The sequence below is a fragment of the Anopheles coluzzii genome, chromosome 3 (genome assembly GCF_943734685.1).
Source record: "Anopheles coluzzii chromosome 3, AcolN3, whole genome shotgun sequence".
Lineage (NCBI taxonomy): Eukaryota > Metazoa > Arthropoda > Insecta > Diptera > Culicidae > Anopheles > Anopheles coluzzii.
Genome location: NC_064671.1, coordinates 41,772,500 through 41,798,791, shown reverse-complemented (window position 1 = coordinate 41,798,791; position 26,292 = coordinate 41,772,500). Strand labels below are relative to the sequence as shown.

The 26,292-nt window shown below is 46.9% G+C and overlaps 4 protein-coding genes across 8 annotated transcripts in view; 1 reads left to right on the top strand and 3 right to left on the bottom strand.

Annotated features, from left to right (window-relative positions):
• Positions 1–504: 504 nt before the first annotated feature.
• On the top strand, positions 505–4,693 carry LOC120959560 (fibrillin-1-like). The gene is made up of 7 exons (XM_040383027.2): positions 505–773; positions 861–981; positions 1,074–1,234; positions 1,316–1,593; positions 1,700–2,323; positions 2,387–2,512; positions 2,579–4,693. The coding sequence occupies exons 1-7, from the start codon at positions 631–633 to the stop codon at positions 4,657–4,659; spliced, it is 3,534 nt and encodes a 1,177-aa protein (XP_040238961.2). The 5' UTR covers positions 505–630; the 3' UTR covers positions 4,660–4,693.
• A 118-nt stretch (positions 4,694–4,811) lies between these two features.
• Positions 4,812–16,433, bottom strand: LOC120959550 (fibrillin-1-like). Its single transcript, XM_040383012.2, has 9 exons — positions 15,902–16,433; positions 15,350–15,843; positions 15,102–15,281; positions 14,887–15,030; positions 12,022–12,141; positions 11,766–11,951; positions 10,745–11,589; positions 7,415–8,870; positions 4,812–5,632 (listed from the first exon to the last, which is right to left on the bottom strand). The coding sequence occupies exons 1-9, from the start codon at positions 16,250–16,252 to the stop codon at positions 5,281–5,283; spliced, it is 4,128 nt and encodes a 1,375-aa protein (XP_040238946.2). The 5' UTR covers positions 16,253–16,433; the 3' UTR covers positions 4,812–5,280.
• Positions 16,434–16,834: 401 nt separating this feature from the next.
• LOC120959554 (uncharacterized) lies at positions 16,835–25,207 on the bottom strand. The gene is made up of 6 exons (XM_040383021.2): positions 24,335–25,207; positions 20,194–20,320; positions 18,471–18,651; positions 18,281–18,398; positions 17,219–18,201; positions 16,835–17,141 (listed from the first exon to the last, which is right to left on the bottom strand). Exons 1-6 carry the CDS (start codon positions 24,457–24,459, stop codon positions 16,894–16,896), a joined length of 1,782 nt encoding a protein of 593 aa, XP_040238955.2. The 5' UTR covers positions 24,460–25,207; the 3' UTR covers positions 16,835–16,893.
• Positions 25,208–25,363: 156 nt separating this feature from the next.
• Positions 25,364–26,292, bottom strand: part of LOC120959551 (angiotensin-converting enzyme) — a 73,357-nt gene continuing 72,428 nt past the window's right edge. For all 5 annotated transcript variants that reach the window (XM_040383017.2, XM_040383014.2, XM_040383015.2 and 2 more), the window contains exon 11: positions 25,364–26,243. In XM_040383017.2, coding sequence (XP_040238951.2) covers positions 25,922–26,243 — 322 coding nt within the window. In that variant the 3' untranslated portion in view covers positions 25,364–25,921. The remainder of the gene's footprint in view (positions 26,244–26,292) is intronic.

The window sequence follows — 26,292 nt, the reverse complement described above, 5'->3', positions numbered from 1 at the left end:
AGTTTTTCACTCAAAAATAAATTCTTCGCTGATGACCATGTACTCACCGGCATTCAGATCCATGTACAGATCGTAACCGATCCTCAACACTTGGAACGCGAACGAAGATTACTCAGTCGAATCATCGGGCAGCATTCTCTAAAACGGCCTCGACATTCACAAGAAAATTTGTTCGAAAGCAAATATGATTACCCAAAAAAAAAACATAAACCCAAGGGGTTGAGGGCATGTGTCCCCCTTGACGTCGCACTCATTGACAATTTCGTAATCCACAGCGATAACCACCAATCTGCTGTGGGGCGGTTGACCAAACCACTGGACCAAGCGATCAACAAGTATGATCGCTAAGCTTGGGTTCTGTTCTCTTCCCTCTTTTGTTCTTCTCCTTCCCCTCATCTTGAAAACCGTCGATTTCTGATTAGCAGCGTTCTTTTGATTTGGATTGGATGGAAATCCCTGCCTGCTTGCCTAGAAGTTTCCCGTCCCGGCGGGCACATCGGGAAGCTGCGTTCGAACTAATTGATCCCGGCGACAGTTCAGTAACGAATTGCGGGTCGTAGCAAGATCACGCATTTTTCTCAGCTCGTCTCTGGTTGCTGGTGCCTGCGTTTGGTTCTGTCTGTGCTGGCAATGGGACGGCTTTTAACCGTCTCTCCCAGACAGATCCCCCGGTTCGGGGGTCTGTGCTCTTGGTGTCTGGTTTTGCTGGGAGTTCAGCTGCTAGTACCCTGCTCGGTGTCGGCCGTTGAAAAGTTATGCTACGAGGAGGAAAAGTATGTGCCGTTTGCATGAGCGTGGAGGTTTTTCACACGATCGGGTTTAACCTCTTGGTGGTTGTGTTTGCTTACTATGAATTACAGAGTGCCCAAGCTGGTGGAAAACAAAACCAAAATCATCAACTACGGTGAAGGAACGTACTACTGTATGTTCAGTGAGCATCAGATGCGAATTCCGATCATGGTCGATGCGTTGAGTTGTTCTGTGAGTTAAACCCTGTGTCCGGTGTAATATTCCCTGCTTTGGGGATGATCGATTTTTATTGAGTGAGTGTTTGTGGTGTATGTCTCTTGCAGATAGATTACGATGTACGCCGAAAGCGAACATGCTGCGAAGGCTACCATACGGTGGGGGATGAGTGTTTGCCATCCTGTCGATTGAAGTGCATCTTTGGGGAGTGTGTCGCACCGGACACGTGTGAATGCTACAGTGGCTATCAGAAAGTGAATGATCATCGGTAATTAAAAAAAAAAAAAAACATTTATTAAACGAGGGAATATAATAATTTTACAACTTTAATTTCCATTGGCTTACACAGCTGTGAACCTATCTGCGAGGTTGCGTGCAAAAATGGTCAATGTGTAGCGCCGAACGTGTGCCTATGCGACGAAGGCTACGAGCGAGATGGAACGAGTGGATCCTGTCGCCGGAAGTGTGATCGTGCGTGTCGTTTCGGTCGATGCGTAGACGATGTTTGCCAGTGTGATGAAGGCTATCGACCGGATGCGACCGATGGCAACGTTTGCGTTCCCCAGTGTACGGAGGAGTGCCAGAACGGAAAATGTGTACTGCCGAATGTGTGCCAGTGTGATCCAGGTTAGTGCAAAAAGATGGACCAATCCCATTCTGCAAAAGCGCTATGCAATACCTTTTCTGGAAGATCGTATTACTCTACTAAACTCTATCATTCGCTCCCCCCCAGGATACACTCTCTCAACGCAATCAAATTTCACCTGCGAACCCGTCTGCTCCGAAGGATGCGCCAATGGGAACTGCATCGGACCGGACCAGTGTGCCTGTCAGGAAGGGTACGAGCTGGACGACAGCAATCAGTGCGTTCCGGTTTGTCTAAAGCCCTGCCAGGGCGGTCAGTGTATAGCGCCGGGTAGGTGTAGCTGCGGCGAAGGATACAGCCCCGCGGAGGACGACAACTCCCTCTGCCTGCCAAGCTGCTCCGAGCCGTGCGTCAATGGAGACTGCGTGGCGCCGAACGTTTGTATGTGCCATGCCAACTATCGCCCACGTGACGACCGTACGCCACATGTTTGCGTACCGGACTGTCCGAAGGGTTGTGCGCATGGGGAGTGCTCCGGTCCGGGTGTTTGTGTGTGTGAGAAAGGGTTCGTGTACAATGAGACGCTCGGTGGGTGTGAACCGTTCTGTACCGAGCCGTGCAGGAACGGTGTCTGCATCGGGGGTAACCAGTGCCAGTGTCACGAGGGCTATCAGCTCGACCCGAAGACAAGCAGCAAGTGTGTGCCGCACTGTTCGAAGCCTTGCGTGCATGGTATTTGCGTTGCGCCGGATGTTTGCGATTGTAAAAAAGGTATGTGACGTTGTGTGTTGGAGGGAGGACTTGGTTGAATTTTCTGTTTTATTTCCTTCTCAGGATACGTTAAGAGTGAGAATAGTAAGAATGTGTGCGAGCCTAAATGCTCCAAAGGATGCTCCAATGGGCGATGCGTTGCACCGGATCACTGCGAATGTCATAAAGGCTATATTGCAACTAGCAGTTGTAAGTAGCCGTAATCCTCTTCACAAGTCCCATTTGTGTCCTATAGCTTATCTTCTATCTCCTCAGCTGCAAACTCCAAGTCATCCATCTGCACCCCGTACTGCAAGAACAAGTGCGTGAATGCGTACTGTATCCGGCCGAACGTCTGCCAGTGTCTGGCCGGGCATCGGTTCGCCGACAACAGCACGAATGTGTGCGAACCGATCTGTGAGGACGCGCTGGTGGACTGCTCGAACGGGCGCTGCACCCAGCCGAACGTGTGCGAGTGTAACGAGGGCTACACGCTGGCCATCCGCAACGGGCGAATGCTGTGCGAACCGATCGCCTGCCGGGAGCATTGCGTCAACGGGTATTGCGTGGAGGAGGGCCGCTGTGTGTGCCATCCGGGCTACCAGCCGTCCCAGCATTTCCACTCGATCTGTGAACCAATGTGCGAGGGTGGGTGCGAGAACGGTGTGTGCATTGCACCGAACACGTGCGTCTGCAATCCGGGGTACGCGCGTCTTCCCGGCGGTGATCGTTGCGAGGCAAGCTGTGACCCGAATGTGGTCGACTGTTACAACGGTGTGTGTCGTGGGGCGAACCAGTGCCAGTGTTTGGAGGGCTACTATTTGCGAGCCTCGCCGAACGGAGGTCCGTATGAGTGTGCCCCAGTGTGTGACGGTGGCTGTGCTAATGGGCGATGCCTTGCGCCGAACGAGTGTCTGTGTAACGATGGGTATGAGTACAATGGCGAGATGAACCGGTGTGATCCGGTCTGCGTGCCAGGCTGTGTCAATGGACAGTGTGTGGCGCCTAACGTGTGCCAGTGTCTGGAAGGGTACGTCCCGGTGGAAGATCCAGACTCGCTGGAAGAGTCACCGTTCGAGTGTGCGCCTTACTGTGACGCGAATGTAGTGAACTGTACGTTCGGTATCTGCGGTGGGCCGAATGTTTGCCGTTGCTTTGACGATTTCTACTCCACCACCGACCAGCTCGGAAGGCAGACGTGTGAACTCCTCCCCGAGCCGGTTGATTGCGTGAAGGAGCCGGTAATAATCTACGAGGTGGAAAACACCTCCCACGGTTGCGTGTGCAACGACGAGGTGGAGGAGCGGAGCGATTGTCCCAAGCTTAGCTGTCCGGAAGTGGTGCTGCCGCCACCGCCAGTGTGTAACGTCACGTGTCCACCGCCTCCTCCTCCACCGACACCCTGTCCGAAGGTGGTTTGCCCGACGGTACCGCCAACGAAACCGACGACACGTGCACCCCCGATCGTACCGGTCACCTGTCCCCCGGTACAGATGTGCCCAGATGTGATCTGCCCAACCGTTCCACCACCGGAATGTCCCACCACACCAACGCCGGAACCGCTCTGTGACGAGCTGTACGTGAACTGTGCGTATGGGGATTGTATCGAGCAGAATGTGTGCTCGTGCCATCCGGGATACCAGCTCGCCGTTGGGCCCGAATCGATCGTGCACTGTCAGCCGGTGTGCAGTGGCGATTGTACGAACGGTATCTGCACCGAACCGGACGTGTGCGTTTGTCTGCCCGGGTATGTGGAAACGCTCGAGGGCCAGTGTGAACCGTACTGTGAGGAAGCGTGCGGCGAAGGAGCGTACTGTGCGCAGCCGAACGTTTGCGCATGTCCCAAAGGACTCAGCATCGATGAGAATGGGGACTGCAGGCACGAGGTGGGTGCGGATCTGTTCATCCGCAGCCGCTTCGCTGACGTGGAGGACGATGAGGATGATGATGATGAAGAAGAGGAGGAAGAAAAAGAGGACGAACCGTTAAACTGTCCGGACGGATTCCGAGCGGTCCCAGCCACTGGTGAGTGTATCTGCGATTCGGGTGCGATCGCCGGGGATGGAACCTGCATCGATTTGGCACCGGTCGAGCGGGTCAAACTGTTCGAACCACCGATGCAGCAGCTGGTAGTGGCGGATGGGAGTGAATCCCAGGGAGTGACGAACAACGAAAACACGACCGCACAGGCCGAACCGATTCAACTCGCAGGATCGAGCCTGTTGGCAGGGATCGATCGCGACGATTGGATCATCATTGCGGCGGTAGTCGCCGCAAGCGTTGTGATCGTCACAGCGTCCGTTGTGGCGTGCAAATACTTTAAGAAAAGAAACTCAATGGAAACGGACATACAGTAGGCGCTGACCGACCGGTACGATCAAGTAGATTGAGAAGAGAGTCATTAGAATAAGAATCAAATGCTGAGAAATGATCTTACTTGTTTCTTTCTCTTGCGCTATTCATCCCTTCATACGTCACGCATCTACCGAAATAAAACGCTCAACAAAAATGACCGATTGATCACCGCAGGGCGCTGGGGTGGTGAGTTACTAGGATTATTTATTAAACTTACGGTGAACGGAACAGAATAAAAACAAAAAAAAAGCTCATCCTAAATAATCTTACAATTGTTTTGTCTCGATTTCAACCATGCAGTGATAACGCTCACATTAAATTTTCTTCTTTTTTTTTGTTTGTGTGTGAGCCATTAGAAAAGGTTCGATTTATTTCCTCCCCAAGCATATGCATTCTTATCACTAATTTCGCTAACCGCTCCAGTTCGTTCTAAATGCTAAAAGAGATTGCAGCCACTTCCTAGGAAGCGACATGGGGTGGCACATATTTACAGAGGCAAACAAAACTGGAAAACCGATGCGTGTCTCGCCGTCCAAGGAAAGTGTCCCAGCTATGTGTGTGTGTGTGTTTGTGCGTGTGTGTTTGAGCAAAAAAAGGAGGTTTTACGAATATTTTAGGTGTGTTCAGATGGTTTCAATTTCGAGATTCAATTTGGTCAGCTCGTTCGTCTTGGAGTCCGGCTTCGGCATGAAGTAGACACAGTTTTCCTTGCTCTCTGTAGGGAAGAGAACGACCAGATTGTAATCGTTATAATCGGTGGTACGGTTTGACTGCCCCTTGCGTCTGTTCGCCCGCCCCGACTTGCGCCCCGCGCGCTCTGCATTACCGAGCTTGCCGACGTGATAGTCCTTCTGGCGGTTGCGCACGATCATCTTCACGATCAGCACGGCCACGATCAGTGCGACGGACGCGATCACCGGGATGAAGTAGTGGATGTAGGACATCTTGTAGTACTCGCCACCGGAACTGCTGTGACTGTAGAGGGACAGATTGGTTAATTTTAGAGAATGGTAGCTAAATCTGAATCTGAGGTGTGGTAGGCCCCAATTGAGGAGGCAAGATGGCGTGGAGGCGTCCGCCATTAGGCTGGGATAACGGCCGGAATGTTCACCAACGTATACAATGAACATATTAGTGGTGGGAGCTCGGAATCGGACCTACCCGATTCCAATACCATATTCAGAATCAATTCCGGAGCCGATTACGATTCTGGAACCGATTCAAATGCTGGAATCAAATCCGATTCTGCAGCCGATTCCGCAACCGATTCCGGATTTGATTCTGGAGCCGATTCCGGAATTGTTTTCGCAGCTGATTCCGGAGTTGATTCTGGAGCCGATTCCGGACTTGATTTCGGAGCCGATTCCAGAGTTGACTCCGGAGTCGATTATGGAGTTGACTCCGGAATCTATTCCGCGATCAGAATCGACTCCGGAATCGGAATTGACCTGGGAATCGCAATTTGCCTCAGTAACACAATCAGAATTGACTTCAGCAATGGAATTAGTTACGAAATGAGAATCAGTTCTTGAATTGCAATAAGAAGTTTCAGAAACGAAATCAATTCGGGAATCTCCATGAGACTGGATCGTTTCCAAGTAAATGTTGATTCTTTGCGGCTATCAATACGTAGCATCATTGGACTCAAACTCTTTTTCTTTTAGAAATTCCAAAACCGACTCCGTTTCGAAGCTGATTCTGATTTCGGAGCCAACTCCGATTTCGGAGTCGATTTCGATTCCGGAACCGATTCCGATTCCAGAACCAACTCTGGATCCGATTCCGATTCCGTAATCGATTCCAAAAACTGATTCTGGAATCGATTCCGACAAAAGCTTCAATTTTCCCATCACTAGAACATATCCGGGGTAGCTTGATGCTCATTGTTGCTCCTAAATGAATGTGTGTCATGACATGCGGAACGCGACTTGCGAACGTTTGAGTCCAACGCGATACTCTGACCGACAAGCTGAGCTTAATGTCGGCAGAAGCATAACTCATGACTGAAACGAAGCTCAAATCAGCTCACGTAAACAACTGAGATGATCAGAGGTAAGCCTCAAACAGTTGGTGGATCAATCACATGCTTGATTAAATTTTGTTTAGCACCCAACTCTTGATCACTCACTTGGTCATGCCATTTTGTGGCGGTGATAATCACGACATTCTTGCAATATACTAGCCGTGTGGTCCCAAGCAGCAAAATGAGCATGCTTGCTCGCTCTGTCCGGTTTGATGGTCTGTCGGGTCAAACAGAGCTAGAAACAATGCTCATTTTGTCCAATTTAATGCATACTGCATACTACATACTAGCGATCTACGTGCCCCAGGCAACCGCCTAGTCCGCCTACCGTTACATCCACCACTGGTATCCCCTCTATTTATCACAATTGAGTACGTGATGCTGAAATAGATTTTGTTTCAGTCAGATTTTTTAATGACATTGACAGTGACATTTTGCAGCACTCTTCCTGAGGCAGACCAAGGCCGCAAAGCGGTTGTAAGGTAACTGAATCTGATTGATTCTTCAAGGTGAATCTTTGTATTGAATGATCAAGCTTTCATGAATCTCTAAAAAAATATAAATTTTTGAAGATTCATGAGATTCGTGATTCATCTCTGAAAATCTCTAAAGATTTGAATCGAGATTCAAATCACTTGTCATTGAAGATTCATATAAAAGAATCCTTACGAATGATTCATGAAGCAAAACTCTAGCTAGTTTATGAGACTCATTCGAGCTCTTCTATAACTCACCTTGGTTCGTGCAGTTGTTGAATAACGCTGATCTCTCGATGACACAGTAACGGGTCGTCCTGATCCGGATAGTACCCATCAAGACAGATGCACTCATTTGGCCCCACGCAAACACCATTGATGCAGCCGTCCTCACCACAGACAGGTTCGCACGCGTTACTGGACCCGTTCACCATTGCGTACCCATCGTGACAGCGACAAACATCCGGCGCTGCGCAGTACCCTCTTACGCACTCTTCACTACAGACTGGCCCACAGACGTACCGCTCGACGAGCTCGTGGCGTGCGAGACACTCACACGTATCATTTCCGATACAGCGGCCCATCTCACACGATTGCGCACAGTACGGCTCACAGTGCAACGTGTTACCGTTTTCGTGATAGAATCCTTCCACACAGCGACATTCGCCCTGTTCGCACCAACCATTGGTGCATTCTCGTTCGCAGACCACCTGCCGGAGCCGTGCCGATCGTTCCTCGGGAGTTTCCTCCTTCACACAGGTGCTGCTGCCCTCTCCCAAAGGAATGTACCCGGCGCGACATGCGCACTGGTCCGGAGCGACACAATCTGCATTGACACATTCCGACGTACAGATCGGTTCGCAGGCATGGTCGTCCTCTCCCTTCTTTCCGTAACCGTCCCAGCAATGGCACCGATCGTTTCCGGCGCACGTTCCATTGACACACGGTCGCTCACAAACCGGCTGACAGTCATAAGGATCGAGATCGGACGGCGTATACCCCAGCATACAGAAGCATTGGTCACCGTGACAAACGCCATTTCGACAGCGCCCCGTACACCGCTCGTACGCTTCCCTCGCCAGGTCTTCCTCCGATCTACAGTGGCTTGAGCTTCCCTCGACAAACACAAATCCAGGCTTACATTCACATTGGTCCGGTCGCACGCAGGTCCCGTTCCGACACGGTTCCACACATACCGCCTTACAGCTGAGCGTGTTTCCTTCCGGCTGAGCATACCCTTCGTTGCACCGACACTCGCCCACACGGCATTTACCATTCCGACAGCTGCGCCGACATTCTGCCATCCGTTCCTGGGCCAACCGTTGGCGAGCGATCTCTTCCACCGATTCGCAGCGCGTCTGATTAGCATCGACAAACTCGTACCCTTCGTCACACTGGCACACGTTCGGTCGAATGCACCGGCCATTGATGCAACCGGCACTGCTGTAATCGTAATCTTCACCACAGATCGGTTCACACACGGACACATTGTCCAGCGACAGACGGAAGCCTTCGTGGCAAAAGCACTCGCCTCCGTTGCAATCGCCGTTCGTACAACCGTTCGGGCAGGTTTTCTCGCAATGCCCATCGGTGGGATGCTTTATGTAGCCGGCATCGCAGACACATTCGGCACCGTGGCACTGTCCGTTGGTGCACTTCATCCGGCACAGGTCGTCCGGGTGGATGCAGGCGTTCTCCTCGTCCCGTATGTATCCTGAAGCGGGAGGCAGATAAATAGGCTTGATGTTGATGTGTGTTTTATGGATAGATAGGAATCAACTTGAAATTTGTGTTTTATGGTAACTATGCTCTACGTTTAGCAAATGGTCAAAAGTGAATAGCAGGATTTAAAAAAGATCTTCTTCTTTAGCTCAACAACCGATGTCGGTCAAGGCCTGCCTGTACCCACTTGTGGGCTTGGCTTTCAGTTACTAATTGATTCCCCCCCATAGCAGGATAGTCAGTCCTACGTATGGTGGCGCGGTCTATTTGGGGATTGAACCCATGACGGGCATGTTGTTAAGTTGTACGAGTTGACGACTGTACTACGAGACCGGCTAAGATACTTTAAAAACGATACTTTTGATTAATATACGAAAAACGTTCCAGGGCGCTATGAAAATCTAAAAACGGCCAACTAGGGGCGATGCTACTCGAAAAGCCCAAACAAAAACAAAAAGAATACACATTGTCATAATCCATGAGAATGATCCGAAATTATCTGGCTCGATTGTAGATTGTGAACCTTTAGAATTCTGAAACTGATCGTTTGCTACTATACTCTGGACTTACTACTCTCTTCTTTTTTTTCCTCATAGCAACCTGCCTGGGCACATCATCTTATGCAGATAACCTAGTCATATTAATACGAGGTAAATTGATTTTCAGTCCTTGTTACGAGAAAACTGCCTTAATGCAAATCGTCCCTGTACGTCCTTGGAAGAACGGATTTATGTATGCAAAAGAAATCACTTATCTATGCACTGATCATTTCATCCCCAAGACTATTATGAAAATAATGAAAATAATTCAATAGGGGTTTGACAACGTTATAAGTTAATTTAAGATTCCTAGGATAAATTCAACAACGTAACTGAGATGAAAAAGGTATCAAAACTTGATCAAACAGTCATCTCTATCCTGGACCGACGTGTCCAGGCATTACAACGTCCTTGCACATTTTAAGAAAGGATAACATTTTGAATAAAGATTAGGTAGCGTCGCTCCTCCCTCTTTGTTAATCATTTCACGGGCCAAGAAGATTAAGAAAACGGCGAAATGGTGAGTAAATAAGATGGCAACATGAATGTTGATATCCAGAAATTAATTGTGGGCACACTTGCCCCAGTAAAAGTGATAAAGATTTTGTGTTTCGTTTTATCATTCATTCGTTTTCATTCGTTTTCCCGTTCAGTATACAAGAATTCTTTCCCTAATGCTTTGACCCTATGCCTCATCAATCGAGTTTCTTTTGCTCGTGACATCGGCACTTTGAAGACTATGTCATCGTTCGATTCTCGGACTCATCCTTCTCTCATTGCAATTCTCGGTCTAATCCGTTGAATCAATCAACATAAGCGAGAATTAATATCTTAAGTTGTTCTGTCGCTGCTCAATTAACCCCATTCTGGGATTAGCTTATGTATGTAGTCCCAGAATATGTAGACATTCCTATTCTGAACTGCATTACTATTTTTAATAAAATTTTTAACGTACATAATTTGAACTTGGACGTCTTAGTGTGATCATGCATTTTAATTTAGGTTATTTCGAAAATTAAATTGCTTAATAAAACAATTAGACGTACAATCTCGCTTCGCAGGCCCATAAACGTCAATGTTTCAGCGAAGTCCTAGCGTAGAGGAAGTTGTCCACTAATTGAATGAATAACTAGGTTCTTCAAAACAAACATAGCTTGTTAGCACGATAAGTCTCAGAATCATTGATCATTCAATGTCCTCCAATCATTGATCGTTAACAATTTTTCAGATTTTCGTTGAAAATTCACACACCATTTAATCCTAATTCACTGATTGATATGAAATCATCACTAATCAAAACACACACACGCACCAGCTTCTCACTCACCTTCATTGCACTCACACCACTGCGGTGCCACACACCTCCCATTGATGCACTCCTCATCACACACCGGCAAACAGTCGAACAGTGCATTAATGTCCGTATAATTGTACCCCGGCAGGCAGGTGCACGCATTAGGCCCAGTGCAGATTGCATTGATGCACTCCGTCTCGCAGATCGGTTCACAGTCACCATCGATCAACCGGTAGCCCCGATCACAAACGCACACATTCGGCTGCACACACTGCCCGAGAGAGCACCGGTCACACAGCGGTATACACTCGTCCCCAATCTTGCCGTACTGTGCGTGACAGATGCAGACCCCGGGCGCAATGCAATCACCATTCGCACAGCTTCCATTGCACACCGGTTGACACACGAACGGGGAGGTCGAATTTTCTGACGAATGTCCTGGAAAGCATTCACACTCATCCGGCCCAACGCACGTTCCATTCCGACACGGTTCGGAACAGATCGGACTACAGCCAATGCCATCGTCTACGTATCCTTCCGGACAGCGCGGAGGTGGTGTGGTTGGCCGAACACACTCTCCGAACGGTGATAAGGTGTATCCATCCCCGCAGAGACACTCATCCGGAGCGACACATTGTCCATGCAGACAGCCTCCCTCACAGACCGGTTGACAGTAGCGTGTGGCGTCATCACGTTCCTGAAGCTGGTACCCTTCATAGCACTGGCACGCGTCTGGTAGGGAACAGAACCCGTTCACGCAGTTGTTACACTCCGGCACGCACGTGCCATTGTCGGAACGGGTGTAGCCCGTATGGCACTGGCAGTACCCAGGCTTCGTGCAGATTCCATTATCACAATCGTCGCAGTGTGGAATGCATCTGTGTGCATTTTTTTTTGCAAAGGAAGAAAAAAGAAAGTGACGGAGTGATAAGAACGGACGCACGTCTGCAGCAAAAGGGGTGCGTAATGTCTCACCCACCATGTGTCGGGCGCATCACTTCCGCTTCCCCAAAGAGCAGGAAACGGGTCGGGTCGTTTGGGTTATCTTACTTACCGATGGTTCGACAGTCGCTCGTAGCCAGGATTGCAGGTGCAGACATCCGGTGCAGTGCATTTGGAGTTTTCACAGGGCAGTGAACAGATCGGTACGCAGCGCAGCTTCACCCGTTTGTAGCCCTTGCAGCATGGTTGATCGATCACCGTCACGCGCTTACCATTCTTGATCTCTATTCGCGTTTTTCTGCATTTAGAAAATGTTGTTACTTATCACACGGTTTTTGTTGTTGCTAAGGTCACAGAAAAACACTTACACGTTCGTTTTCGAGCAGGCAGCATCAACGGTTGCGGTTGACAGGATGACCACCAACAGAGCAGCTCCCGTCACTATAATCTTTAGATAAAGCATCATTTTTGCTAGATGTTTCGAGCGATTTCAAACCCACTAGAGCAAACACTCTTGGCAATCTCTCCACACCGTTCGGAGAGAGTTAAGAATAAGTGAGTTCAAAAGCCACCGAAAAACGAACACGTCCTGTACCGGTCCCGCCCGTCAGCAGACTGACGGGATCACTCGCGATCGAGTATCGGCTTTCACGGATTGTGCAGCCTACGGTCTGCTTCCTGTACACCGATTTCCGGACCTCCCCGTCTTGAACGCCCGCACTTCCAATCGATCTATGGATCGTCGAAATTTGTCGCCGCTGTAGTCCCGGAGGGGGCGAATGATTTATTCTGCTCTGGGCGGACACCGGACGGGCAATGCAACCGGACGTTTACCGTCGAACGAAAACGCGCGGACTCCGCGGTGCGGGCGCGAAGACGAACTTATCAGAATGCTGGTGCCGTTTGTGCCGCCTGCGTCGTTTGCCTACAGTTTGCGCGTGCTGCTTCTTCCGCACGGAGCAGAATAATGAGCACATACACTCACACGCAAAGCGGCAGAGAGTGACTAAAAATATAATCTGTTCTTTGACGCATTCGTCTGCTGTTTGCCTTGTTCCCTTCGCTCGCTCGCCTTGTTCGTCTGAAGGGAAACAGAATCGCAGCAAGGGTGAAAGATCTTCCAAGACTGTGTGTTTGCAGCCGTGCCGTCCTGCGTTGAAGTGTGTGCTGGAGAGCAACGAAAACAAATATGTTTTCTTCTGCCGCTGTACGCTTCCCTCCCCATGCGTGGTTTTCTACCCTGGAGCTGGTGCGTAGGCAAGAACGCGATTGCAATTGTAAATGCAGCGCACGCACGACGCAGCCCATCCCGCAATCGCGTTCGAAAGGGTTGCGCGATCGCAACTTGCTCCGGGTATGGAGAGTGTCACTGGCAGCGCCATTACCATCAAAGGAACAATCGAACTGTACCACTGGCACCACAACTGCCAGTGGTCGCTGGTACGGTTCGAACTTAATGGGCTGTTCTAATGGGTTGTTTGGCCGAATTGGGCGAAAAAAGGCGGAAAGCAGGCGCAACATTAATAAAAAAGGTTCTCCCTGCTCCTCCTTTTCTATTGCTCCCAAAAGGGCCGCCGGAAGGGTAAGGTGCGGTCTTTTGTGTTTGCATATTTGATTTAGAGAGAGTGTGAGAGTGTGAACGTGTGCATGTGTGTATGTGTGTGTGTGTGTGTGTGCGTTTTTTGGTATGTTAATATGGTGAGACAGCATCGACATGTTTCGTGAGATTCGATGGTAAGATGTAGTGTTAATCCATGCTCTTTTGTGACTCTTTTAACCACACAAGCCACATGTTTGTGTGCGGCTTGCTTCCATTACGATAAGAAATTTCACACTGAACGAGTGGTGTGTCGAACACTTTGCGCTATGATTCATTATGCTGAGCGTGGTAAAAGATTGGCCTGAGAGTTATGTTTATAAATAATGGTTTTATGTTGATTCGAAGAGGATGAAAGTTCTTTCATCTTACTATACTAGAGTAGATGAGCCATCTGGAAAAACATAACGATCTGGAGAGGGAGAGAATAGTTCTAAACTAGATCGGAATAAGAGTGTCGAAAGGCTTTAAACAGTAGTTTGATATGGTTTTCACAAATATTTACGATGCACAAGTATTTTTTTTCTTATGAAGCATTCTTCTTTTCGTAGAATACAGTACAATGTTATCTTGTCGTAATATACTAATAAACGGGTAGATCCAACCAGCGGTGAAACTAGAAAGTTGAAGCGTCTGGACAGTAGGATATCGTTTTTTTTCTTTATTTTTATAGAGACTTTGCCAATTGGCCTCATTCGCCTCTTATAAGATATTGTTGATGTCAACCAAACAATAATCTTTAAATACTTAAACATAACTCTCACTGGACGACAGTAAAACAAATAAAGCTGAATAAAGTAATTTAAAATTGAGGAAGAATCTATAAACGGTATTCTCTAATCTCCATCCTTGAATCTGTTGAGAGTTATTACATCCTTATAATATAAAACTCTTTAAAAAAAAGGTTATCAAAACATTCCCAAACAATCTGAACCAAGTCTTCAATAAAGAAGAACTGCTTATGCCTAAGTATAATAAACGGCTACTTCCAGGATAAAGTAAGACAGAATGTCTTTGTAGATGAAGTGCTAAACGCACAAACACAACCAAACATTAAACGCAACTAAACGCACTAAGTTTAAAGCTAGGATTTATTGTGGTAAATGTGGCGAATATGCTCCCATGCTGTATACAAAATAAGCAAATAACAACAACCTGTTAATCATTATAAGAAAAAGAGCCGAATTTCTCTCTATATAAGAAATTAATAATCATTAGTAAGATTCCGAACGAAATTAAAAAAAAAAAGAAATATTTCATACCATAAATCACTCCAACTTCTCAATTTTTTTTCAATTATCAAATTCCTTTCCTGCCTCTTAGCTGTCCCCTTTCCTGTTCCTCGTAGAGCAGCCTTAATTAATTATGATTACAAAACCATAACAATTAGTTGAATTGCCTTTCATTTATTTTGCATCCTCATCCACTGCTCCCCGTTTCGCGTTACAATCGTGTTAATGTTCACCATCCATGTTAATGTGTTTTTTTTTTTTGCATCCTGAGTGCGATAAGCGCTATCAAAATCAGCAACACGCAGCCGCACTGCAATGCAAAGCGTGTGCACCCGCCAATGGTGAAGAGCTCGCTACGCAAACGAATGCATAGGCTCGTTATCGGCTCCCTGACTTCCACTGGTTATGATTTAACTCCGTCGAAGCGCTTGATGCATGCTTGACTTCCTTTGAGCGAACGATCCTTGACGTATCCTGCGTTGCAGAGGCACATGTTTGGGCCAGAGCAGACACCGTTCGGACATCCGTTGGGACAGTGCGCAATACAACTGTGGAGTTGGAAAGGGAAAGGAACGTAAAATACCGTGTGAGTAGAGAGTTGTCTATGAGGTATACTTACTGGAAGGGATTGGCCTCGTCAAGGATGTAGCCACGATTGCAGCTGCAAACATTCGGTCCAGTGCATTCCCCGTTTAGACAGGGACGATCACAAGTAGCAGTGCAATGATCACCGACCTTCTGATACCCAGGCTTACAGGAGCACGTTTCCGGCGCGGTACAAACACCGTGAAAGCAGCCACTGTAATAACGTGTAAGAAACAAAACAGTTAAGTCTCACATTTTCCCACACTGGTAGGTGTTACTCACTTTGAGCAGATTGGCTCACATCCCATCTCCGACATCTCATAGCCCGCCTCACACCTGCAAACACCTGGTTCAACACAGCGTCCATTCAAACATCCACCCTCACAGTGTGGTGCACACTTGAGCTTCGGATCGAACTTATATCCCTCGCCACATTCGCATCGCTCCACATCCACACAGCGACCCACGCCACATCCTCCAGTGCAGTGCGGCACACAGAATTTCTTGGTCGTCGGATCTAACTCATAGCCCTCCTTACAGCGACACTCACCCGTTCCAACCACACACTCGCCATGATCGCACCCGATCGGACAGGTCGGTACACATCGACCTTGGCCGTTCCGTACAAAGTCCGGATAGCATTCGCAGGTGTTCGGTCCCACACAAAGCCCGTTCAGACACGGATCCTCACACACGGGCTCACACTTGCGGAAGTTGTGCACATTACGTTCATACCCGGGGCAGCAAACTTGAATCCGACTGAGAGATGGATTGGACTGCGAATAGAAAAGAAGATATCGAGCAATGTTTTTTTAGAAACCCGGTTCAACTTACCCCATTACCCGCTGGCACATCTCCACGAGGGTTATACTTCAACAGGGAAACCGTAGGCACCTCCTCGAAGCATACTCCCGCAGGAATGTGTCCCTTCGTTTTGTTCATAAAGCGATCCAGGGCACTCATCGATTCGTTCGATCGTTGCAGACTCATCACGGTCGTGTTCGTCTGTCGACCTGGCTCGGCCATCTCCACAAAACTTTGATTCGCGATCGTAACATCGTGAGAAGCAACCTGAACGCCACCGCCTTTGCGCCACGCGGTCTTTACACCCTCCTGACCGGGAGCTAGCCCAAACTGGCACACGAAAGCCAGCCCAACCAAAATGCACCACTTGAGACGCTCCATGGTGTAATATCGTAAAGAAATGGGGTCACTACAGCTTCAACTTCAATCTTACCCCACGGAAGGTTCGCGATGGATTAAAGCAAACGGTCAGTAGAACCTAATGGCGAGAACTCGTCGCGGTACGGCTGGTGACGTTCTTTGGCATGATGTGATATCGCACCGAAACGTTGTGGTGTGTGGGCGAACGTCTCGTATGACGTGATGTGCTTATTCTTAAAAGTCCGATCTCGGGTGCGATTTGAAGTGGCGCAACACAGTAAGCCACCGGGCATCTGCGCCTCATCAGGCATACTCACGTTTGATGTATTGTGATGCGAGATGTTTAATGCAAAAGCATGGAAGGGGAATCCTGAATGGAATGTATTAAGTTGCGCGCTGTGAAGCGATTGATTGATGGATGATATAGAAATTAATATTTCATGTCACCTGTGGCGCAACGGCCACAAGGAAGAGTGAGAAATACATGCCGTAGCGAATGCCAAGAGAAAAAAATTGAGATAATTTAAACTCTAGACGAGTTAGCTATTATTGAAGATGGACGATACTCACGCTGTAACCAACAATTCCTATTTTATGGTAAGTAAAAAATACATTTATTTAGTTCAACATAAGAACCACATATAAGCAAACTTAGCCCTATCCTACGCCAGAATCATCGGTTTGGAATAACTGTCTTCCTTCTCATTCGGCTGCAACGTCGGCTTATCGGACTGCGTCGCTGTACTGCTCGTCAGTTCCGCCAACGGGGGATACTGAATTTCGTCGTAGATATGCTCAAGGCTATACTTTCTGGGAGCTTGCTTTTGGTTGACCGAGAAGTTGTAGTTGTAAGGGGATGCTGACTTTGCACGATGGATGAAACTATTATTCGGCGGAACGTCATAGTGTTCTGGGAAGATAATAGTTAGTTTTAACGATTCGCCTTGCTGTTAAATTGTAGGAGAACTTGCTTCTATATACACTTACCGATATCACCGTTTCGTTGCAGTTTTGGCTTTACCCGCGTGTACGTGACATGGGGCAGATCGGGAAGTGGATCCGACGAGCGGTTCGAATCATTCCCCGTTTGGACGCTCTCGTCAACAATCTTCACCGGCGGTGGCACACTAGCGGCAGGTTTGGAAAGCGTTTTGCGATTCAAACGCTTCATATAGATGACCACCGACATTAGCAGGGTAAGTGTGATCAGCAAGCAGGAGATCGTGACGAACGCCTGTCGATCATTTGCCTCACTCTGCACGTTCCCATCTTCGGTTATGCCCACCAGAACGGGATGGTTCTCCGATTCCAAGTACACCAGTTGGGTGTCCGTTTCGTTGGAGCTTTCGACAGACAGGGAAGCGGGCTCCTCCTCCGGCGTTGTATGGTTGATCGTGGAGGGATCCTCAATTTTCTTCACCGCCGTATCGATGAAGGTGATCTCGACGCGTGACGTAGTCGTCACCAGCTCGTACATGCTTTCATTGCTGGCAGTTCGTGAGTGACCTTTTGTTAGCACCATGCTCATCTCGGTGTTGTTAGGAAGGTACTCGTGGTACGATTCGGCGTAGGTCGCGTTTGGTAGCATTTGTCCAGTAGCTTCGGTTGTTGAAGTGGTAGTGGAGGAGGTAGTGGAGGAGGGGGTAGTGGAAGTTACGGTGCTATTCTCAGAAGTGCTACTACTTCTGGTAGTGCTAGAGGTGGTGGTAGAAACATCAGCCAACGCCGTGGAGCTGCTGAGCAACGCTGCAAGTGTTTCATTATCGACTTTGATCCACTGCTCCGCTGATATCCGTTCGGTGCTTTCCGAGGAGAAACTGTTCTCTATCGTTCGGTTGATGTTATCAAACATTACTATCTCGTCATCAGGCATACACGTTCCAGTTTGTGGGTGACAGGATCTGGTGGTACAATTGCACTTGCTTACACACATCGTCCCGTAAAATCCAGAAGGACAAGGAGTTTCACAGCTGAGTAGAGATTAGAAACAAAATTATATGTCATTCCAGGAGCTGGATGATTTAACTTCTTTTCAGCTTAATACTCAACTATTTACCCATCCAGCCTTCATTGCATCGACAGTGTCCTGTTTTTGTGTCGCAGAGTGAGTAATTCTGACAGTGGCATCGATTGCGACAGTTCACTCCCCACGTCCCATTACGGCATCCTGCAAAATATTTTACCAACAAAATAGAAGTGAAGAAAGATCCAACGGATCCACAGGACCATAATCGCTTACTCTGCAAGCAATGTTTGCCACTGAATCCTGCCTCACAGCTGCACACGTTCGGTGTCTGACACTCGCCATGGATGCAACCACCGCGGCATATTGGACGACACTCACCGGTGGTTCCATTTCCGGTGCGCCGTTCCTGGTACCCTTCGCAACAGAACTCCACGCGGCGTGTCTTGGTGATATTCTGAAATGGTAAGACCATAAAGAAGGTTGTAAAACACTCTTCGTCATCGCCAGCAACTGCAATTGCCAATTTTTGCACCGTGTTTTCAGGTTTAATAACAGTTCAACAAACAGTGATCGTTAAGTGTGATCGTGATGTTTAGAATTCAGAACCACCTTCTCAAGCAACCGGCCGGAAGCAGCGGTCCCGAACATGGTGTGACGCAATAAACACAATCATACACGTGCATACGACCAGACGTTTGTAGCGTTTTATGACGTCGAATCGCAAAAACAAGTACCTTAAGTAGAATGAAGTTTGATGACGCAATGATACATTAAGATTGATTGCTTATGCTTTCTGTTGAGAAAACAGGAAATCGTTATGCTGTTATGTTCAAGACTTTAAGACAATACATATTATTGAATATGTTTCGATTGTTAAGCAACTTAAATACATCAACTAATGGGGGGTGAAAATTCCAATGTCTCTCGGAATCGTGTTTAACGCATTTAATTGCTATTTTTCAATGTAATCTTCCTCCTTTCGTTTCAGTACAACCCAACACGGTCTACCAAGACTTGTTATGATATTCCTTCCGATATTACCATTTTCATTTCCCAGGCTCTCGACTGCTCGCTCGATCGCTACTTCAACAAAACTCCACACATTAATCCACATCCTCAAACCCGGGCACGATCGTCTCATTGGTATGAAGTTGATTAAATTAAAGGCCCACTGCTCACTGCTCTGACGATCGAGAAACAAAAGGCGGACGTAGCCGAAACTTCCCGATGCTCAGAACCGAATACTAAGTAAGCGATGGGAAGAAGATACTCCCTGAACGCACCGTAGCAAAGATATCAAAACCTCCAGCAAAGATAGCCTGCGTCTTGACGAATGATGGGCTTTTGTTTCGTGTTTCAAAGCGAGCGGCCGGCTAGATAGTGAGAATGTGCCCGCTCATACTGTACGCTTCCTGTTCTCGAGGGCTGCTCTGTGCAGCGCTCCGTGTGTCGTCTTGTCTGGTGGGGTTGGTTTTATCGACCGGCCTTTCGCCTTTGTGCGCCTGTTGGAGCATCGTTTTGACAGTCGTTGAAAGATGTGGCGATGCATCAAAAGACAAAGAAGCGACCGCAGCCACGTTAGTGCCTCCCCCTTCGTTAGGGAACGGAAGTGACAATATGATATAATGGACGAGACATTTTATGTTCTTGTGCCTTCGGCAGGGAGGCATGGGAGGCAGCAGAGCTGAAATCTAATAGCGGTAATTGATGTTTACGATCTGTTATGGGCGCACACTCCTTATTTTCGGGGTTTGGAATAATTTTGGCGCGCAAAACAAGCATAATGTAATGGCAGAATGGTGGAGCGGGCGGCACATTTGCATGTTTTTTGGAAGCGGCTGCCTTTATGGAATCGTGATGGGTGGGAATTGCTATTACTGCTATGGAAGGAACAGTGTAGCCATGAGTCACACCAATGTGCCAATGGTAGAATGGAAATTTTATGCAAGCTTTATACGGCAAAAACAGGTTTTTATGTGTTTATAATTGGCCTTACCTGCTTAACAAACACTTCCTTAATTTCGGTCCGATAGGAGGTACACCTTGGGGGAATTTCCAGACACCACTGTCTCGTTAGGACCTGTACCGTTTGATTGCGTGGAATGGTTTCCGTTTCGGTGTAGCTGTAATTTCAATAACATTATATTAAGCTCTCATAAATGATATTAATTATTTTATTTTACGTGTTCCAATTTAATAAAATAATTTTGTTTTTCATTTCAATCCACTGTCCATTACCTAAGCACTTGCTGTGCGAACTTTGACCGAATTTTATTTCCCCCTTCCCACCCTTTCATCCATTACCGTTTGCAGTTTCAATTGCAAATGCCATAACGAGACCGACCTAAGTAGGTTTTGCGGGTCAGAACAAGCTCCCGATTTACTCCCGGTGCGGTACGATGCTGACGCGCACTACACGCCATCGTCGCGGTTCGATTGCATCACTCACGATGTTCACATTTAGGCGCTCCCCATCTTTCCCCATCCCATGGCTGTTCGTGGTGGCCCACATTCGATGGATTTGGCGGTTTTTCGTTTTCCCCTTTTTTAATTGCCCGTCAGCTTCGCGCGCCGTCCGTACCCACGGGCTACCAAGTGGGGAGATAAAAATGCGTTCGTGCCGTTAAGATTTGCTTTCTTGCTGCAGCTGGAGTTTGCATTGCATCGCAACATCAAACATATTAGATAGATGAGACGATGAGACGAAGACAGGGAGCTAGTTTGAAGTGTTGGGAAGCAAGTTTTTGTTACAGCTCATATGGAGTGCAGGGAGCGATCGTGTGTTGGTTGTTTAGAGGGAAATCGTAGCGTGTATGTGAGGTGTTACGATAACACACACAAAAATGTTCAACGGTTCAAAGTATCTACAGCGAAAGTGATTTACCTAACATTGTGACTGGTAGATCTTTTCAATGTTTAAGATTGTGTTGCAATGATTTATTTATTTTCAATGTCACATGTAACAGATGAAAAAATATCATCACTACCTCAGATCATGAGGCCCTTCACGATTTTAGTCAGTTTTTTGTATGGAGTTTGTCAGTTGGAGGCTGAAATCATGTAAACAATCCATACAAAACCAAACATAAAACTGGCCTGCAATTTTCAGTCTAGATTATTCTAGCCTCAAAGCTAGAATTAGATTCGAGTACTGCTCGAAAAATGGCAAAACAAGGTGGTGTTTACATTTATCCCAAGGTGCATTAAACAGATCTGGTGATGGAATCCGGGATTGGGCCGGTCTGGTGGTACAGTCGTCAACTCGTACGACTTAACAACATGCCCGTCATAGGTTCAAGCCCCGAATAGACCGTGCCCCCATACGTAGGACTGGCTATCCTGCTATGGTAATCCATAAGTCACTGAAAGCCAAGCTCACTTCACCAGTGGGGTAGGCAGGCCTTGACCGACAACGGTTGTTATGCCAATGAAGAAGAAGAAGAAGAAGGTGATGGAATCCAGAATCAAAGTGCATGTAGTCCAGGTAGTCTCATAACATGATTTTATAATCAAATTTAAATATCACTTTTTGAAAGGATGGGTGAAAACTTTTGTTCAATCAAGCTTTCTGCTTGAAGAATACACAAAACACTCTTAAAATCTTCATTCAGAAGCAGAAGCGATAAAAATCAGCCTTCTAAATTCATACACCTTGGGATAAGCCCACCTGTATATTATACTCACTTAAATAGCTGCTCAAAAACTGCTATACAATGCAAACAGCTGACAGGCTGAAATTTCAGCCTACGAACTTAAAACGGAAAGGGCCCTTATATTAGAAATAAGATATCAACATTGATTAAATTTTGTTTTCCGGATCTGCGAATATATGAGAAGAATTTAAAATATAATTTTATTAGAGAAGCATTCACTGTTGCAAGCGAATCAAGAGTAGCAAACGGAGTAAAGTGTAATATGAATTTGAAAAAGTATGTTTAAATCATGTTCATATTTCCTTATTTATGCGTATTTTGCTTTGCATGGAAAATCTAAGTAAGTTAACCAGTTTATTAAGCCTTTCAATTTATTATATGAAGGTGTAAAAACACAATGCAGAAGTCTGGTAAACTTGTTCTTTTCGTTGATCGTTAGAATTGTTATACAACGAAATGCCTTAAGTAGTGAGAAATGTAAACAATTAAATTAATTGTTTAGAGAGCTAGGAATTTCGTGTCTTAGGTCATTCATTGAAACTATATCTTTCGATTGAAATCTAATGATATTTAGTTGGTACTCACAATGAAGTAACATATAGAGCATATTTTTAAGAATTATTTATTTAAGGTGACTTTTCAATTATTGAATTAAAAAATGAATGAAAGTTTTCAACACATTTTGCATTAATTAGGCTTGCGCCAGAGACCCATGAGCAATGTAGAAGCGTTTTGTATTGTTCGAAAACTATTGGATAGAAAAACACCCAATATTTGGCTCCTTTTGTAAGTGTGAAGTAAAATAAATTGAGGTTTATGTATATCATACACATACTAATAAAATGTTGAATTTATCGCTTTAAAACGTACTATTTCCTCATGTATGCAATAGTTGACAAATTAGTGTCTGCATATTAATACACACTATTTTGATAAATGTAACCATGTGCTGTTGGATATTACACTCCACAAATAATATAATACTAATTGCATTTCCATACAGATAAAGAAAGCATGAGCCACAATGTAACGTTGTTGTCGTTCGCGCAATCACACTGATTTATGTTCCCGCAAGCACCATCGCACGCAAGTCGCTAAATCGCACAGCCGCCAGTTACGCAAGTGTTTGCTCCTTTCCCGACTCAGCCTCATTTGCGCCCATTTCATCCCAAAACTGTAACACGCATCTACTCGCTCGAGATTGTGTGTACAGTGTACACTCGCTACCAGCCGCCACCGTCCTGCTGCACTACTCCGGTGCGTACGCTCCCGTACGCTCCCTTGCATCCCGTACCAGCAATCAAATTTGACCGATTTTAGACACCATTTAACTGGTTCGTTAAACGGCTAAACCCACCATCACCGCTGGACATCCTTTCGGTCGACTCGTTAGTGTGGTCGCACGCGTAACGTGCGATGCGTTTGAAAGTTTTCTCATCAATCATTATAGGTGTGCAATGGATAGGAAAAATGACACTCACGGCCCCACGGAACGACGATGGCACGAAAAATGAGACGAGAAAAACTGCAACCATCGGCATTATGCAATATTGACAACCAGAAATACACGAACGACGGCCGTTATCGATGCGACAGGAAGCCTGTCCAGCCTGTCCGTGCGGCATCCGTCCCAAAGAATGGTACAAAAATGCGGAAACATCTCACCGGGTGCACTCCCCGGGTTTTGCCCTCTTTTTGGCGCGACTTCGACGTGAAACGGTTTTACCATCGAATGGCATGCCACTATTAGGAGGCAAAAGCACAACTCTATTCCATAACACCGCGAAGCTTTGGCGACGCTGATTACGGAGATGCAAAAACCGCCCCTGTCCCGAGGAGAAGGCCGTAACTGCACCACAATCCACGCTCCACAGCTGACGGTCAGCGGGCAGTTAGTTTGTAGCAAAACCTCAACAAAACACTACTGTCAGGTCGGCTCTCTGCCAATCGCTCTCAACCTCTTTTTTTTCAACCCCGAATGGCACTAACCGGAGCAATTGTTCGGGTGAAATGGTGCCCAGCAGCAACGGTGTCAGCCAGAGCAAAGGTCCGCAGCCCACTCGGCAGCACCGTTCGAGTGCCCAAGGCAAGGGTGTTACTTTATTGCCCCTTCTGGGCAGGTGGAGCACTGTTTCCCGAAACAGGGAGAAGGTGGAAAGGTGTACAGTTCTCATAGCGAATTACGATCCATTACATTATCCAATTAATAAGGCAGCTATTGACACCTGCAGGGAAGTGAAGTGTACGGAGGCTGTACCGTTTGTAGCCGGGAGGGTATGGTCGTTGCTTTGTTCGCAGGGTAAAGACATAATAGCTCGTTTAATAAATTAACCGTTCAGATTATAAGCTTTATACTAATAGTATTCCATTTTCGGAGGGAGGATCTGTTTTGTCTCACTTGCCTACCGATTTAACGACCTTGTAAGGGTGTCTTTGAATCAAATAGCATGGCCGTGAAGCGAACGATTTGAAACACTTGTTTACCTCTCGTAACGATAGCACACATTGTCACCTTGCAAAGAGCAGACGCGAGAGGTGATCAGAAGCACCAGTAGAATCGAAATTGCTCCACACTGCACTCGACTATAGTTGAGGTAATGATGCTGCATGGTTTTTGGTTTCAACAACTCCACATTCTGAAGCACTAAACACTGTCACAAGCTTCCTTAGAATTGTCACTTTTTAAATACTGGTTTAGGTTTATTTTTTCCTTCTAACATTTGCTCTAAGCACAGATATTTTTACCTAAAAGATAACAAAACAAAAACACTGGTCGACAATCTCTCGCAACACTGCTTTCAGGCACGTGCTTATCCCGTTTCGCATCGGTCAGAAGTCAACGGAACACTGATAGCGTACGGTGCGCGCTGCTTCCTTCTCCCGAGCTGAGCTGCCAATCTCGCGAAGGATCATCAGCATCATCTTGGGTCGGAAATTGTAACGAGATGAAACACGATCAAATTCAATTGAGCGCTTCCAAGTTGGATCTAACGTGGCTCGGGGCATAGTTGGCGTTAGACGCATTTGGCTTGCATCTGTCACACACACACACAGGGCTGCCCATATGCGTATGCACTTGATCTTGGCCGCGCCGGGGCAGTCGGCGGTGTTCCGTGCCCTGTCCAGTCCGTGTCTGGTCTCGTCCGCTAAAGGGATGTTGTTTCCAACTGTCGCTGGGTCGATGTCACGCACGCAGGTCAGCACATGTGAACAGTGTTTTGTTGCTGCTGTCCAAAGTGGGCAACGGTAGTCCGTGAACTGGCCTTTGGAAGGTTACACATTTGTCACCGTGATTCGGATGCGATGGATGTTAGGAGTAAGGTGGTAAGGCTTGAAGTGTTATGGTGTGATTTAGATATGAAGTGTGAAAAAAGTCTCGAGAAAAACGGAAAAGGAAAATTACAAATAATCTTTATTGTATTTAGTCTATTAGTAGTTTAAGTATATAGCAACGACAATGCAATGTTTTCTTTCACAAATAGTCTTTATATGTCCACATAGATAAAAACATTACATATGTCGCCATAAAAAAACATACAACAAAGACTACTCTATTCCCATATTTTAAGTGATCCGGGAATGAATCAACATCTCCAAGAAAACCCTACACTTCCATGCTTCCTTCTCAAGGCATGGATCCAATTGCCAAACTCTCCCTCTGTTTCATCTCTACAGCAGCACTTAAGGAAGCCGAAGCAAAACGACACACCCCATCAAAAGCGAAAACAAAACAACTGCACCATCGGCTCAACTCAATTGAGGCAAATTGTTGCGCTGCGTCAGTGGCCGCTGGCAAGGGAGAAGTTGACTGGCCCTGTAAGCTCCGATTTCCTGGATGCAGCGACCGGACGACAATGAACTTGACGAGTCATTTTGGATCGTATGTCACACTCCAAAGAGGCAATGTTTTTTTCTCTTTTTATTATGATTTAACTTACGTCTAACGCTTCTACTGCTGCATTTTGTCTACCAAACTAAACCACTTTACTGAAACGAACCACGAACAATCCTGCTCACTTCAACGACCTCATCGGGCATTGGTTGGCCCATTTCTATCCTGACAGATCTGTCTTAGCCGATGATGGCGAACGTTCGCATCACGACTAACCAGGAGCTCAGCATCAGCATCAGCCAGCTGGTAAGCTGCACCTCGACTGCAACATTGTAGAAGCCACCGAACACTTGCAGATTGGCCGTCTCGATGCTGTGCTTGCAGTAGTCACCATCGTAGATCCAGCCAACGTACTCGTTGTTGCGCAGGTTCTCATTCCGCAGCCATTCCTCGAGCGGTCGGAAAAACTCACGCAATGCCGACCCGTCCAGCCGGCCCTCGCCGATCACCTCCTGCAGGACCTGCTGCCACGGTTGTGACGTTCCGCGTTCCATCAGCTTTCTATGTATTTGCAGAAAGGGGGCCAGATGAAGAGAGAAAAAAAAGATCA